A 16,097-nucleotide genomic window follows, 5' to 3' on the forward strand; every position below is an offset into this window, starting at 1 on the left:
CCCCCCCCCCCCCCCCCCCCCCCCCCCCACTTGGCTAATCTCAGGCCTACCAACCTGTCCCTTAGTCTCCTCTGTTAGTTTTTGTTAAACTTAAAAACACAGGGAGATTTCATTATTGAGCACATAATCTGTGCCAAAATCTGGTGGAGACAGAGAAGAAAAAGATCTAGCCCTTGTGCTTGTTGAGCCCACACTTTAGCTTATGAGAGATGTATTTACGAAATGATGGAGAAGATTAAAGCTGCATGCAGTAAAGGACTGTATTAGGTTCCTATTGCTGCTGTAACTAATGACCATGAGCTCAGTGGCTTGAAACAGCACAAATTTCTTCTCTTACAGTCCTGGAGGTCAGAAGTAGGTCAGCAGGGCTGTGTTCCTTCTGGAGGCTCTAGGAAAGAATCCGTTTCCTTGCTTTTTCCAGCTTCCAGAGGTCACCTGCTCATGGCCCCTTCCTCCATCTTCAAAGCCAGTAGCGTAGCAACTTCCAATCTCTCTCTCAGATCTCCGCTTCCTGGTCACATCTCCTTCTGTGACTCTGGCCCTCCTACTCTCCCTCTTTTAAGGGCCCTGTGGTTACATGGGGCCCACCCAGAGAACCTAGGATAATCTTACCATCTTAAGAGCCTTAACTTGATCACACCTGCAAAGTCCCTTTTGCCATGTAAGGTCACAGATTCATAGGTTCTGGGGACTAGGACATGGACCTCTTTGAAGGGGTATTATTCAGCCTCCTATGAGGACTAACTGAAAATTAATGAACAATGTACAGGTTATTTATTTGGTAGGGTGAATGTAACTATGGTATTAATTATGGGGTAATAAGGAGAACTGGCAGATGCCCCTAAAGCATGAGCCTGCATGGAATGGTGGGGAGGAGGAGTCTTAGGAAAAGTATTGAAGAAGGTTGGGCGTGGTGGGGTGGTGGGATGGGGGACAGATGAGCCATCGGTGATGCAGCCATGTAGCTGAGGTGGAAACCATGGGTTAGCATGTAAGGCGAGAGCACAGCTAGATGGGCTCCTGCAGGAGGTGGGGCCCGAGTGCCGCCCAGAAGAGTTGAGATTGGATCTGCAATGACAGAGGTCGCTGGAGCTAGCAGCATGCCACCACATAGGTAGCATGATATTAACATAAAACCGATTCATACTTTATGTACAACTTGAGTGTGACTCCTAAGGAATCAAAATCAGAGTCAGGCTTGAAAAAAAAAATGAACAGAAAAACCTAACAGACTGCAGGAAAGGAACGGTTAGGGAATCTTTGTAAAGAGTACTTGAAGAACACACTAGAAGGTCTGAGAGCATCACTGTGTGTGTTGTCTGAAAGACTGGACATGGTCTGCTGGGCGTAGACTTTCTCATTGTCCCCATGTGAACTCTCCAAAGACAAGGAACGTGAGGGAAGCTGGCTTTCCAGGGCTCGATCAGGTGGGTCCCATACACACTGCCGTTCAGGAGAACCTGCCTTTCCTAGACTTTGATGTTTAAGGAGCCCGGGATGCTTGAACCTATTACGCTCTTAAGTCTTGAACAAGTTAAGAATTGAACCCATTAGACTTTTATCACGGGCTGCGGACAACATCGGTAAAGGTTAATTAGTGCCATAGATATCCTTATGTGGTGCTTTTACATTTCTTAAAGCTTTATCACTGAACGATCCTTTTTTTTTTCCTATGCTGTGTGGCTCAGTTCCAAGAAAGGACAGATCTGGGGATCAGATGACAAGCAGTATTTAGGCCAAATTAGAGGGGCTAAGGCAATCCATTTGCAGTGGAAGAAGTGTTTTCCTTTTAGATGCAAAATCTGGGGGTATTTTGGAAATGTTGAGAGTAAATCTAGAGCACATTTGAGGGTCTTTTCTTTAACCACCCCGGTAATGATAAAATAGATATGTTTTTAAACTGTGGTGTTCTCCTGTCTCAGGCTTTTTTGTGGAAAGGACTCAAGAAACAAAGACCTCTTTGTTAGTTTTTATTGCTGAATCAGGTTGCTTATAACCCAAGAGGCAGTCAGTAGAGCTTGTAGGGTTGCCTGACAACTCTGCAGGGCAACTGGTTGTGCCAGGCGTGGGCAGAAAGGCACGGTTCTCTGCCTGGCCTCAGCCTTCCCCTTCCTGAGTGTTTGGGTTCCACCAGCTTGTGCCTGGCCCATGTCCTTCTTTGCCTGGGTGTGCGAAGGGTGTCCCGGATGAGGTCTCCTAAGCCAGGCCCAGAGAGAGCCCTTCTCCACCCTCCCTCCATCAGCCACTTTCCTGCCAGTTCGCTCTGCTTTTCTCCTTTTGCTGAGGTTCAGGGCATCATTTGGAGTTGGAGATCTATTTCCATCTGCTCACCCTCCTCTTCTCTAACACACTTTGCGTTCTCCACTGCTTCCTATGCCAGCACGTTTTGATCAGAGGATCACCGTGGATGCTATATCTTGGGATTTCTTTCTGTGCTATCATTTCAGAATAAGGTAGTATTTATGACTTCTGAAAACGGCAGGGATTATGTGAACTAATCCCTAGCTTAAGGCCTAAATAGTACATTTCACTTTTTGTGCCTTAAACTTGTATTTTCATTAAAATAATACCATGTACAAAGTTTAAAAATCCAACAGTTCTGAAAAGCCTATAATGAAAAAGTCAGTAATCCTCAGCCCCTCTCAATTCCCCTTAATTCTTCTAGCTGTTTCTCCTGGTATTTATGTCCATGTTTCTAAATAATATTGTCATATTGCTCTTTCAGGAATTTTTAGACTTCCCCCTGTGTTGGAGTATTTTCAAAATGTCCTTAGATAGTCCTGGGTCCACCGCATTTTCCTCCTCTCCCTTCCCACCCCCACACTTTGTTTTTATATTTATTTATTTTTTGGTGGCTTGCTGGTGTGGGGATTGGAACCCTTGACCTTGGTGTTATCAGCACTGTGCTCTAACCAGGTGAGCTAACTGCCTCGCCATCCACCCCCACACTTTAATTTTGGAAATGTTTTCTGGTCTTGAGGTGTCTGTCCATTTCGTCCCAAGTAAGCAGTAAGGTAGCTTTCCTATTCTTAGTCGGGTAATTTTTCTCTAGTCTCAATGGTTCATACCAGAACATTTCTTGAACACCAAACTCACCAATAACTGAACAAACTACATTCAAAGACTCTTCCTGGGTAGTTGGACACAACACAGCAAGGGTGGACTGAAGGGTCACAGGCCACTTCTGTCAAGAAATTGGGGGAGTTTACTGCTGTGGTCTGCGTACATGGTTCGGTTTTTCTTCAACTTAAATGGAAATTGAGGCTCTGAATGCACTTAGGACTTCTTATGAGTCTGGGGCAAGTAGTGCATCTAACCTGCCCTTTCCCAGAGAACACATAGACAGGCCGGGCATTTATAATCAGCTCAACTTTGTGAACTGGAAGCTAATGCCCTTTCTACCTTACCCCAGTGATACTTAACCTAGCCATAATTAGCCAGCCCAAGAAGACAGGGAAGAGATGCCAAGGCCAAGAGCACTTCAGAACTGAGCACTCCATCCAACAAGGGACGGAATCAGATTTTTTTCTCTGTCCCTTACCCAAAGTGACTCTTGGAGTGTGCTTGGGATACAGGGTTCTGATGGTTCTGAAAGTTCTTCTTGGGCACTGATAAGATAGAAAATTTTTAGCTCAGGAAGTTCCAGTTGTGAAAGATTCCTGTAGAGCAGTATGTGGCCACATATGGAAGAAAACAACACAAAAGGAAAGAAAGGTTTCATGAGAGCAGAGCCCTAGCATGTCCACTAGGATGGGTTGGCTCACTCAACTGTAGTCTAATGACTTTAAAAGAAAGCACTTGCCAGACACAAACAGAGAAGGGTGGTGACAGCAAGAGCCTCATTCTGCGAGGGCATAGATAGGGGACCCTGACCAGGCTATGGCTCCTGGAGAAGCTGACATTGGGTAGCTGAACTGAGCTCTCAGAGCAAAGGATGGTTTCATGTAGGAAAAGACAGTGGGGAGCTGGAGGGAGGTGTTCTAGGCAGAGGGCACAGCATGTGCCAAGTCCCTGTGGTGGGAGGAAGGAAGATGCACTTGAGGAACTGAAGGAAGGCTGTGGGGACCAGTGCTCAGGGTGAGAGGGGGAGGGAATGGGAGATGAGGCTGGAGGGGCAGGCTGGGCTGACACCACGCGGTCAAGGGTTTTGAGCACGCTGAGATTTGCCGTGTGAATGGGTCACCCGCCTGCAGTGTGTGCGAGGTGGGCTGGGGCCACGTGGATGCTGGGTGGCCAGTCGGAGCTGGAAGAGGGGCTGGGGAGAGGTGGATGGATGCTGGAAGGCCGGAGGGGGTTAAGTGGACAGGACTTGACAGATTGGGCATGAGAAAGAGGGAGTGATCAAGAGTACTGCTTAGGTTTGTGACCTACAGAATGTGCTAGAAAGGATGGTATTACTTTCTCTTTTTTTAAAGGGACCCTTCTAATGGTTTTCTGTAAATAAGTACTTTCGGTGTACTTTTCCACAAGGACTGACAGATTTGCTTATGAACACTCTTTAGGGAAGAGGGTTATCATAGGAGAGCCATGAATACCGAAGTAGGAGGCCCCAGAAGTCCAGAACTTGAAGTATAAACATTGCTTGGAACTGACAGTTTGAGTGATGACAGGAGGAAGGTCATAAAAACGCTCCTGATAAATTTTTTACGAGTGATTTGAATGAAAGATGAAAAGCGGAGATGAAAAGAAAGCACAGCATGAGGAGGGTGGAAAGCACTGGAACAGGAACAGTGGGAGGGCTGATCAGATGTCACTGTTCAGGGGACGTGCTTACTCAGTGATCGTTCCTCTAAAAGCAAAGCGTGAAATCTGGGAAATTACCTTTTTACAAGATGGCAAAACCCGACTTGTTTTGTTTCCTAAGGTGATTGATACGGCCGAGCACAGCCCTGGCGGTTTGGGAGGAACAATGAGGCTGGGAATGAGAAGAACTGTTTTCAAAACTGAAAATTCGATACTAAGTAAGTTTCCCAGATCGTTTGTTTTACAAGACGTTGAGCGTCGTTCATGTGACTGTGCAGAGCCCCAGCTCTCTTGGGGGAGGCTCCCCCTGTCCCCTCCAGCAGCTCTGACTCTTCTTGTCACCTTTCCCTGGCCCCGCTGACCCTCTGCCTTGGGCGTTCCTCTCCCTGGAAAGTTCTCCTTGGAGAGAGCCTCGGTGCAATGCAATTGAATGCCCCTTCTCACCTAATCTGCACGACACCTTGTTCAGTGGGCTGTTTTGTGAGTTACTGATGCCCCTGGAGATGAACAGAAACTGGGAAGAAGAGCCCCGATTCACACTCAATGCTTTGGAATCGGTGGATTTCTCCACTCCATTGAAACCAGCTCTTATTTCATTGTTTCATGTCTGTTTGACTGGTCTTAGCCCCCTAGGGTCTCACAACAGGTGGGCAGAGTGTGATCCAAGGGGAAGGGCAAGGTGCTAAAGGGGCTGGAGGAGAGGGGACCCCAGGCATCTTGGGTGTCCAGCAGCATTCCCAAGAAGTTTTAAGGATCCCTTAGAAAATACCTTCTGAACTCAAGGAAGAGTAAGACCAGAAATATGAGTTTCTCCTTTAAGGTTGAATATAAAGCTTCTAAGGAATATCAAGCTTCCTAGCAAGAATGAAATTTTGAAAGGAAAAGTTTCCAAATGAACACATTTCCCTTGAGGGAAGGAAGGGAAGAAAAAAAAAACCATTTCCCTCCTTTCTCTGGGAAAGAAGCCATCGTTTTCTAAGTGTCTGACATTTTTCTTTATAAACATAAGACTTTTTTTTCTCTTCGTGGATGTTAGCAATTGTTTGGCTTTCAGATATTTTCAAATACTTTGAAACTTTGTCAAATAATTGCTTAAGAGACAAAAAATGGTTAGGGAAAAAATTAATGCTTTAAAAAACTACCTACTGTAAAAGATTCAGTGATAATCATACTAAGCTTTAAAAGAGCATTGTCCTCAATATATTTAAAAACTTGATGGAAATAAGACTGATTTCAGATTTGCTTTTCTTTATGATAGATGTAAAAATAATGTTAATGATTTCTATGGATCTTAAACACAGCACTAAAGCTTGTTTTGAAAAAGTTTTTAAACAGTTTTATTGAGATAATTCACATACCATACAATTCATTTGTTGGTAGTATAAGGTTCACTGGTATTTATAGTATTCACAGAGTGGTTCAACCATCACCACAGTTAATTTTACAATGTTTCATTTCTGCAAACAGAAACCCTGTACCCTTTAGCTTTCACTCCCCTCCAATTACCCCAGCCTCTGCCAACCACTAGTCTACTTTTTTTCTATTGATTTGCCTATTCTGGACTTTTAATGTAAATGGAATCATATGATATGTGGTCTTTTGTGTCTGACTTTGTTCGTTTAGCATAATGTTTTCAAGGTATATCTACATTGTAGCATGTATCAGTACTTCATTCCTTCTAACAGCTGAATAATATTCCATTGTATGGATATACCACATTTTGTTTATCTGTTCATCGGCTAATGGACATTTGAGTTGTTTCCAGGCAACAATTTGTTTAATTTTGTTAATTAAATTTAAATTGTGTTTCACAGTTTGCAAAAGGCATGTGATATGTGAGCCTTTGGCCTCAGGAAGCATGAGGTTTTGCCCTCCCACCTGTCAGAGAGGAAACTGTCTCCCACAGGTCTCCAAAAATGGTTATGTCATGACCACTGTACATGGTTCTATTGAGTGTCATAAAAACATAAAAAACAAATAGCACCATAATGTTTTGTGGATGGGCTTTTTGTTTTCCTAGTTGGCATATTTCTTTTGCAGCATTTTTTTTTTACAAGCTGGCACAATCTTTTTGTAGGATTTCCTCTCCCCCCCACCCCCCGTTGGCACATTTATTTTGTAGGGTTTCTTTTCCCAGTCAGCAAGTCTTTGCAAGACTGGTTTGAACAAAATACATTTGCCAGGCCTAGCCCGTGGCGTGCTCAGGAGAGTGCGGCTGCCGCAGTGACGCTCCCGCCGCGGGTTCGGATCCTATATAGGAATGGCCGGTGCGCTCACTGGCTGAGCGCGGTTGCCGGTCACGAAAAAGACAAAAAAAAGAGTGCGGCTGCCGCAGTGACGCCCCCGCCGCGGGTTCGGATCCTATATAGGAATGGCCGGTGCGCTCACTGGCTGAGCGCGGTTGCCGGTCACGAAAAAGACAAAAAAAAAAACAAAAACAAAAAAATTTGCCTACATTGCCTGTGAAAATGATCAATGGTTTTGATAGAAAGCACTTTGATGCTATTCATTTCTATTTAAATTTAATTTATAGGCCAATGCTTACCATGCTTTGGATGAAATGGAAAAACAGGAAAGTCAAGAGTCCTTTAGTAAAAGAGAGTGCCTTGAAATTGCACCAAAGTCTAAAGATATTGATAGATACAATGGCTGGATTACTAGTGTGATTCTAATTTTTGTATTTGAGAGGAATTTCTCTTTTTTTTCCTGAGTCACCTGTTAGTTCCTTAAGGGTTATGAAAACTATGAATTCACTTTTTCTAAAGTGGAGATTATAGGTATAAATTGATTTGGACAGAAGTATTGGTAATCATCATGTCTTCATAAGAAATGTGTTCTCAGAGGCTCCTGTCCTGTGGTCTGTATGTGTGTGTCATCTTCATATGCAAGGCCTTATAAAAGGGCTAATGACAGTGTGTGTGGACTTGTCAAAGCTGGTTCGAGGACCTTTAGAAATCAGATATTTTTCTTTTTTTTTTTTCCTTTTTGTCTTTTTTCGTGACCGGCAACGGATCACAACCCTCGGTGTTGCGCCCGCACCTCGCTCAGGCGGTGAGCGGCTGGTCTGTATGTGGGATCCGAACTCTCGGCGGGAGCGGCACCGCGCTCCCAAGCGGCGCACTGTAGCAGTGCGCCACCGGGCCGGCCCGAAATCAGATATTTTTCTAAACTGTATGTCTACAGCCCTTTACCTAAGTATTAATTGTGTCTCCATGGTCTTTTCCAAACTTTATCTATCATGCTTAGTTTTTGTATAGTTGTTTATGGTAGCATATCTTTTTCATGTCTATTATTTGAACATATAGTATTTGAGTAAAAGATTCATTTCCTATTGATAAACATTTCAGGTTGCATTTTATTAGAAAGACACTGATTCTAGTATCTTGACACATAGTGTTTTGTCTTTTGAATGGTTCCTTAGGATGGATTTCCAGGAGTAGGATTATTAGGTCAAAGGGTATGAACACTTTGGTGACTGATAGTTCTGCCAAATTGTTTGAAAGAAGGGGTAAGACAGTTCATAATGATGTTAATTGTAGTGATCTTTCTGCTTTCCCTCGTCTTTTTGCTAGTACAGTCCTCGCTCAGCCAGTGAGCGGGAACCGGTCTGTATGTGGGATCCGAACCCTCGGCGGGAGCGGCACCGCGCTCCCAAGCGGCGCACTGTAGCAGTGCGCCACCGGGCCGGCCCGAAATCAGATATTTTTCTAAACTGTATGTCTACAGCCCTTTACCTAAGTATTAATTGTGTCTCCATGGTCTTTTCCAAACTTTATCTATCATGCTTAGTTTTTGTATAGTTGTTTATGGTAGCATATCTTTTTCATGTCTATTATTTGAACATATAGTATTTGAGTAAAAGATTCATTTCCTATTGATAAACATTTCAGGTTGCATTTTATTAGAAAGACACTGATTCTAGTATCTTGACACATAGTGTTTTGTCTTTTGAATGGTTCCTTAGGATGGATTTCCAGGAGTAGGATTATTAGGTCAAAGGGTATGAACACTTTGGTGACTGATAGTTCTGCCAAATTGTTTGAAAGAAGGGGTAAGACAGTTCATAATGATGTTAATTGTAGTGATCTTTCTGCTTTCCCTCGTCTTTTTGCTAGTACAGTATTACTATTTTTCTTCTTGCTCTATTAGCAAGAACAAGAAGAACGCTTTATTACTGTACTTTATTTTGCATTTCTTTTCATGGCTACAAAGTGAAAACTCGCCCCCTCCCCCCCAATGTTGATTTACTTGTGCGAATACTGCCCAGGTCTCGAGTCTTCATTAGTACTGAAACATGGGGAGGGGGAGATCTACCTGCCCAAAGTCCATTACCTAAATGGTCTAACCCAGGGGTTGGTAAACCTTTTCAATAAAGAGCCAGATAGTAAATATTTTTGGCTTTACAGCCATTGCAGTGTGAAAGCAGCCATAGGCAGATATGTAAGTGAATGAGCATGGCTGTGTTCCGATAAAACTTTATTTATGGGCCCATGTTAGTTTCTAGTCTTCTACTGAGACACGCTGCCCTGGCTCCACCGTCTCTCCGTTGTAATCACTCTCCAAAATGTAACTCTCGAAACACACATTTGACAACACTGTACCCTTCAGCTCTGTCTATTTTACTGCATGTAAATTATACCTCAATTAAAAAAAACACATTTTATCTGGGAAGTTAGGTGGTAGGACTTGTCTCCTTATAGCAACATTATTAATTGATTGATGATCTCATTAGATGACTTTTGAAAAGCAGAGAGAAATGGCCCAGAGCAGGCGTGTATTAAATGGGGTGCTTTGAACAGTAAGAAATCTAGAATGAAGTGTGGTTAGAGATGGAAAGGGATCAGGCTCAGGTGAGAGGGGAGCTGGGGAAGTGCCAAGGAACTTGGTTATTAAAGGATTTTAAGACTCCAAAAATAAATTACATCATTTTGCTTGGTGGCCCTCAACAGCACAAGAGACGGGAATGTAATAAAACACAAAGGAGTGCAGACAAGGTTCGGAGCTCATTCAGGGGACAGCTGACAACTTGTTTGATGGTGTCTCCAAAATACAACAGGCCCCAGCCTTAATTTGTTTGGTCAAGTCCCAGACATGTTGCCAGACATCAAGGAAGGGAAGCAAGTCCTTTGTCTGTATGGAGTGTGGTTTTCAAACCAAACTGCCATCTACTACAAAGAACATGTAATTTGGACCATTCAGTTAATGTGTTTGAATACTGCATGACCTGGTGTATGGCATTAAGTGGGAATGCCAGCATTAACCTAATTTAACCTAATTTAAAGCTCCTGAGTTCTACATGTCCTCCAAACCAGCACCTTTAGAGGTGGGGAATGTTGGCGGGTGGAAGGGGGCAGAGAAGGCCCAAGGGCTGTAGGAGGCCTAGGAGGGAAAGGGCCTCCCCACGAGTGCTGTGCTGGGCTGCGGGGTGGCTAAAAGTGAGGGGGATGCCACTTCGCCCTCTGTGGGTGTCCAGTCCAATTGAGAATGAAACACAACATATTTGAAGAAATGAGGAACCTGGGACAGTGCGGTTTATACAACTGGAGACCAGGACCTGTGATTTCCTGTCAGAGTTCTGGGAAGATGGCCCTCGTCATCAGGGCAGGTGACAGCCAGAAGAGATCGGGCAGAGCTCTCAGGCTGATGCTGGCGGGAGTGTGACACAAGTCTAGGATGCAGGACGCCAATGAAGCCATCTGGACACGGCTGGTGGAAATTGAATGCTTAGAAAAGAGTTCATTCCTTTCAGGGACCTTTGCATTTCCTTATATTAAGGAGAAGAACTTGACTCTAATGATTGGTTCTGCTTTACTGTGAGAGAAAAAGGTTTTTGTTCTGAAAGAACAGAAGCAAGAGGCCAATTAGGAGGGTATCGAGTGAGTGCCAGTGCTCAGGGTCTAGGTACAATTCATGGCATTGGAAATGCAGAGTGGTTAAATCTAAAACTTCAAAGAGCTGCACGAAATGGAGGTAAGGCAGAGCAAATTTGCAGGGGCTAGAAAATCGCTTTTGCTTTTTTATCTCCTGTCAAAGCATTGATACAGAAAAACAGCTTCTAGTGCCTGGCGTGATTAGCATGTAAGGAAGTTTTAAAAAAACACCACACAGAAAACCATGGCTGGGATAATGAGATGATTTACAAAACAGTTTAAAAGAGGTTGCCAGGGATTTAGGGACCCTGAATGTCCATGCGATGGTCATTTGTAATTTGTGTGCTGAGACACAAATTGGAAAGGAGCGTGGCAGGCCCCAGCTCTCAGTCAGTGGCTGTGCGTAGCTACTTACCCTCACTGCCCCTGCCTCAGTTTCTGCATCTAAAAAAATGGGATAAGAAGAGCAGCTGCCTGTGAGGGTTAAATATGATCGACCTGTGGGTCCTTAGGACAGTGGCAGGCACAGAGAGGGCACTATTCAAGTGTGGCTGTTGTCATAGTAAATGTGGAGGACGATCCTCTCAAAGATCGGGGGAAACTTCGGGTAGTGACCTGGCATTAAGAGTGGGGGTCCCCCTAGGGTAGGGAGCGGAGAAGGGGCTGGCTGGAGGAGAGGGGAGCCGGCATCCCCTTTGTCTTGCAGGTTCTCTTTCTTCCCTCTGTCCTTGTTTCTGTGCTTCCCGCCACCAATATGGACTATCAGAAGAGGACAGAAAATCTAAGATAAGAGGTGCTGAAAACGAGGTGAGAATGCTAAATTGCAAGAAAATGAGATAAAAGCACAAAGACAATGTAACACTACAAGTATTAGCATTTTTAAGCTAAGGTGTTTTATACTAGAAAGTTGAGACAAAAGCAGATCATGAAAATAAAGTTAGGGAAAGGGGAGGAGTTTAGGTTCTTGGTTTTTGTTTTTGTTGGCGGCTGGCAGGTACAGGGATGGAACTTGGACCTTGGTGTTATCAGCACCGCGCTCTCTCTAACTCAGCTAGCTGGCCAACGTTTAGATTCTTAAAATAAATGAGTTGTTTTATAAAAATTGGAGGAATGACATACTAAAAGCCAAAAGCAGTAAATAAAGAAGGAGAAGCTAGTGGCTGGCACTGACCCCACACTTTCCTAGCACCAATAATTAAGATGTTACGGGCATCTTTTCACTTATTCTTCTCAATACCCCCAGGATCCAGCCACCGTTTTGCACAAGAGAAAGAGCAAGGTTTAGTCACTCATCCAAGTCACTTGTTAGAAAGTCACTGAACTGACTCTTGACCACCTCACTATGCCGAATCGCTGGATCTTTGATCAAAGAGGGGATGGAAAACCCCAAACGTCCAGGAACTGAAGGCCACCTCTTGCTGAGAGCACTGAGACAAGGTTCTATAGGTTCCAGGAGGAGTGTCTCGTGGGAGAAGAGCAAGGGGCACCGAAAGTGAAGACCGTGCCCCAGGCCTCCTGTGAAAGCCAGTCCGAAACCACAGGACTTAGCTTAAGGAGGGACGTGAGCACTGAATCATCATTGGACTGAGCAGCTAGGCTAGTAGGACCAAGGAGGGAATATAGACAGTCAGCTGTGAGAGATGCTGAAGCTCACACTTGATAGTCAGCAGCAGCTATGCTGGGCCTCAGGGCGAGAGAGGCAATAGGGAGTGGTGGGGACTGTGGCAAATTGACAAGCATGTGCCCCATGAAACGAGTAACTGGCACAGGTGATAGTTGCATGAAGAACTGTGGGTTCACTGCTGCCAGTCTTAAATTTTCCAGAGAATCTGAAAATCTGGAGATTTATGTGAAATCTCCTGATTTGTAAATGTTGGCAACTTATTTAAATTTTTAAAGTATGTGTGTCTGCCAACACTATGCAAGCCAAATACGCCAAATGTCTGCACCCTGGGCAGCCTCTTAGAATCTCTGAATTAAACAAACACCAGCAAATCCTTGCACATCCATAGAGAACTCTGGCTCCTAAAATGCTTAATTAGCACAGGGCATGGGTCTAGGCAGTCTTAAAGTGAATCAAATTAAGACACTGGTGTAGTAGTTAAAAGATGTTTGTGCAAAAGCAAATAGTTCTACCTAGAGAAAAGAGGCAATGAAGCCCATCAAGTAATGATTTTACTTTTTGTAGACGATGTGGGTGATTTCCTTTAGCCCACTGGAAATAGGAGATGTGGGGCCAGGTAAAAGATAAGGATCAGAAGGTATAGTGGGAGTCAACAGCATATGGGTGACAGCTTCCGGGGAGTGAATGTGGGTGAGGAAGGGAGGGTACAGTCTTGGGCAGAGGTCCCTGGCTGAGGATGAAGAATAGGTAAATGGGCACACCCCAGACCTGCTGAATTTTAGAGAGTAGTTCTATAAAATAACAGAAATGAAAGTCAGGCAGCAAAGGGTGGGAGTGGGAGGTTTGGATAAGGGGTGAGTCAGAGGAGGAGGAAATTGGGGGGCAAGAGTGGAGCAGTATAACTTTTATTTTTTATTTAAAATTTTTTTAGTTATTATTATTATTTTTTAAAATTTTATCATTATGCAATGTAAACATTTTTTTTTTGTGTGGCCCTTTACCAATTTCTCCCTAACCCTCCTTCCCCATTTAAAAATTTTTTTTCCTTTTTGTCTTTTTTACTGACCGGTAACGGGATCGCAACCCTCGGTGTCGCGCCCGTACCGGGGACCGGCAACAGGATCGCAACCCTCGGTGTTGCGCCCACGCCGCGCTCAGCCAGTGAGCGGGAACTGGTCTCCACATGGGATCCGAACCCTCGGTGGGAGCGCCACTGCGCTCCCAGGCAGCGCACTCTCCAGTGCGCCACCAGGCCGGCCCCATTTTTAAAATTTTTGATTGTGGTAAAATACATATACCATAAACTTTACCATCTTAACCATTTCTAAGTGTTCAGTTCAGTAGTGTTAAGTACATTGACACAAGGAGAGTCACCAGCAGAGACCAAAGAAAAGAAGAGGATGTCTCTCTCCACACAGCCCATTCCAGAGTAACAGAAGAAGCATCTGCTCTATGATAATATTGGGAGACCTGATCACACCTCTCAGCATTGGACAGATCATCTAGGCAACAAATCAACAGAGTAACCATTACTCTTTCAGAAGGAGAGAAGAAATCTAAGCTAATTAGAGGGAGAGGGATAGGGGGATGGGGAGAGATTGGACAAGGGGCATAAAAAATAAGTATGATTTGTAACAGTATATATGAACGTGATATTGATTTAATCAACATATGTCAACATTGAACCCCCAAAATATGTATAATCAATTATGATTCAAATGAATGAATGAATGAATGAATGAATGAATGAATGAATAAATAAATAAATAAATAAATAAGTAAATAAATAAAATTTTATGCTGAGAATTGGTTCAGAATGCTATTGGTTAAATTCTATTTGAGAACACCTTGAAAACAAATTATATCATCTGTTTGTCTAGTTCACTACTGGGTAGATTCTGTCTCATAAAATTTCCCCCCAAAAAGCTATATAAGTTAAAAGGTGGAAGCCACCCAAATGTATCAATGGATAACCAAAATGTGGTATATCCACATAATGGAATATTACTCTGCCTTAAAAAGGAAGGAAATCCTGTCACATGCTACAACATGGATGACCCTTAAAGACATTATGCTAAGTGAAGGAAGCTAGTCACAGAAAGACAAATACTGTGTGATTTCACTTCTATGAGGTAGCTAGAGTAGTCAGATCCATAGAGACAGAAAGTAGAATGCTGGGTGTCGGGGCTGGGATGATGCAGAGTTGTTGTTTAATAGGTACAGGGTTTCAACTTTGCAAGATGAAAAGAGTTCTGGAGATTGGTTGCCCAACAATGTGTATTTATTTTGGTGGCTGGCTGATACAGAGATCCGAACCCTTGACCTTGGCATTACAAGGCAGCACTCTAAACAACTGAGTTAACCAGTCAGCCCATAATCCCCATTTTACAGGTGAGGAAACTGAGGCAGAGAGGTTCAGTAATTTGCCCAAGCCACACATCTGTTAAATGGTGTAGTGGAATTTAGAGCCAGGCAGTCTGGCTCCAGAGTCACTACATCCCCTTGCCTCCTTCCTGTCACCTCTGAGATATCTTAGCAAACAAGAGTCTGCCTTAAGCCAGGCAGCTCTCATAAACCATGCTACTCCAAAAGTCTGCACGATATCCTGCTAGTCCTGATGATACAAAGGTGTAATTCCTTATATTCTAATTTGGAGATTTGTGCCATTTTCCTCACCATCTTTGGTGATAATGTCAGCAGATTCTGCTGTTGGATTTTCTGTGTCATCTCTTGTCATGAAAGAAGCAGAATAGAAATTTAGGACTTTATAGAAAAAGATCAGTGACAAAGTCAGAGGTCATAGGAGACTTAAAATCCTTTCAAAGTTAGGTCCAGATTGTTCAACTTGTTTTTTCTCTAACTTCCTGATGATAGACATGCCTCCATGTTTTCCCATTGTATATTATTGTGCTTTACTTCCCATTTTTCCTTTACTTTTTATGAACCAAAGTTTTAGTACAAAGGCTGTCCTGACTGACCCCTCTCTCAGTGGTATGTTGCAGCTCTGTCAAAGGAGCTCCCTGCCCCCACTATTCCTCTTTTTTCTAAAACACATACCTTAAATATTCACTGCCATTCATATCATCACCAGGGAGCTCGGTCTACACAAATAGAATTGGAAACAGAAGTTCAGTTGTGATCACTGATCACAGAGAGTCATATGCGAATGCAAGTGATCTGCATTTGCTTGATCCAAGTCAAAAGCTCAAATGAAACACAAGGCAGTTATTTGGTCTTTTCTTTGCTGAAAAACCCTTTTCCAACCTCATGATGTTTTTGAGAGTCTGATTATCCCCTGCCTGTCGAATTGAGCACAGTTCCTGATTCTGTTGGAGTTTAAGATGACTTCTGGCACCAATATCTTCTTGTCCCTTGGCTGTGTGCCTGGGGTTTGCATTCTGAGGACTGGTGTTGTGGGAATAGTCACTGGTCCCCTCAGACTGCTCCAGTGCTCTAACCCACTTGGTTTTGGGGCCATCCTGCTTCTCCACATGCTCCAATGGGGCCATTCTTGAGAGGTGTTTGGTGAGGGATTGACTCCTGTTCACCTGACACTGTGGTCACTCAGCATGTCACTGAACACTGTGCCCATCGCCACATAGGTCCTGCCCAAGACACTGCCTTGAGCTGCAGCAGCTGGGCTATGTGGGCATGTTTAAGCAGCTCCACAGATGATTCTCAGCCAGACATCAAAGCATAGGTTTACTTTTGAGGTGGGGCGTGGACTCCCGTGGCCAGTGGCAGGTGAAAATACGGAAGCGGCTGGTGTAATGGAGAAGCACTGGGCCCAAAATGGATGGTGCTGCCCAGCAGGCAGGGCTGTGGGTGTGCCACTTCCCTGCCCATGGTTTTGCTTTCTT

At 43.9% G+C, this 16,097-nt stretch overlaps 1 protein-coding gene across 1 annotated transcript in view; it reads left to right on the forward strand.

Annotated features, from left to right (window-relative positions):
• Window positions 1-16,097, forward strand: part of CTPS2 (CTP synthase 2) — a 105,091-nt gene that overhangs the window by 61,371 nt on the left and 27,623 nt on the right. Inside the window, exon 14 of the mRNA XM_008568448.1 lies at window positions 4,865-4,961. Within this exon, the coding sequence (XP_008566670.1) occupies window positions 4,865-4,961 (97 nt within the window). The remainder of the gene's footprint in view (window positions 1-4,864; window positions 4,962-16,097) is intronic.

This window comes from Galeopterus variegatus, unplaced genomic scaffold (genome assembly GCF_000696425.1).
Source record: "Galeopterus variegatus unplaced genomic scaffold, G_variegatus-3.0.2 Scaffold410, whole genome shotgun sequence".
NCBI lineage: Eukaryota > Metazoa > Chordata > Mammalia > Dermoptera > Cynocephalidae > Galeopterus > Galeopterus variegatus.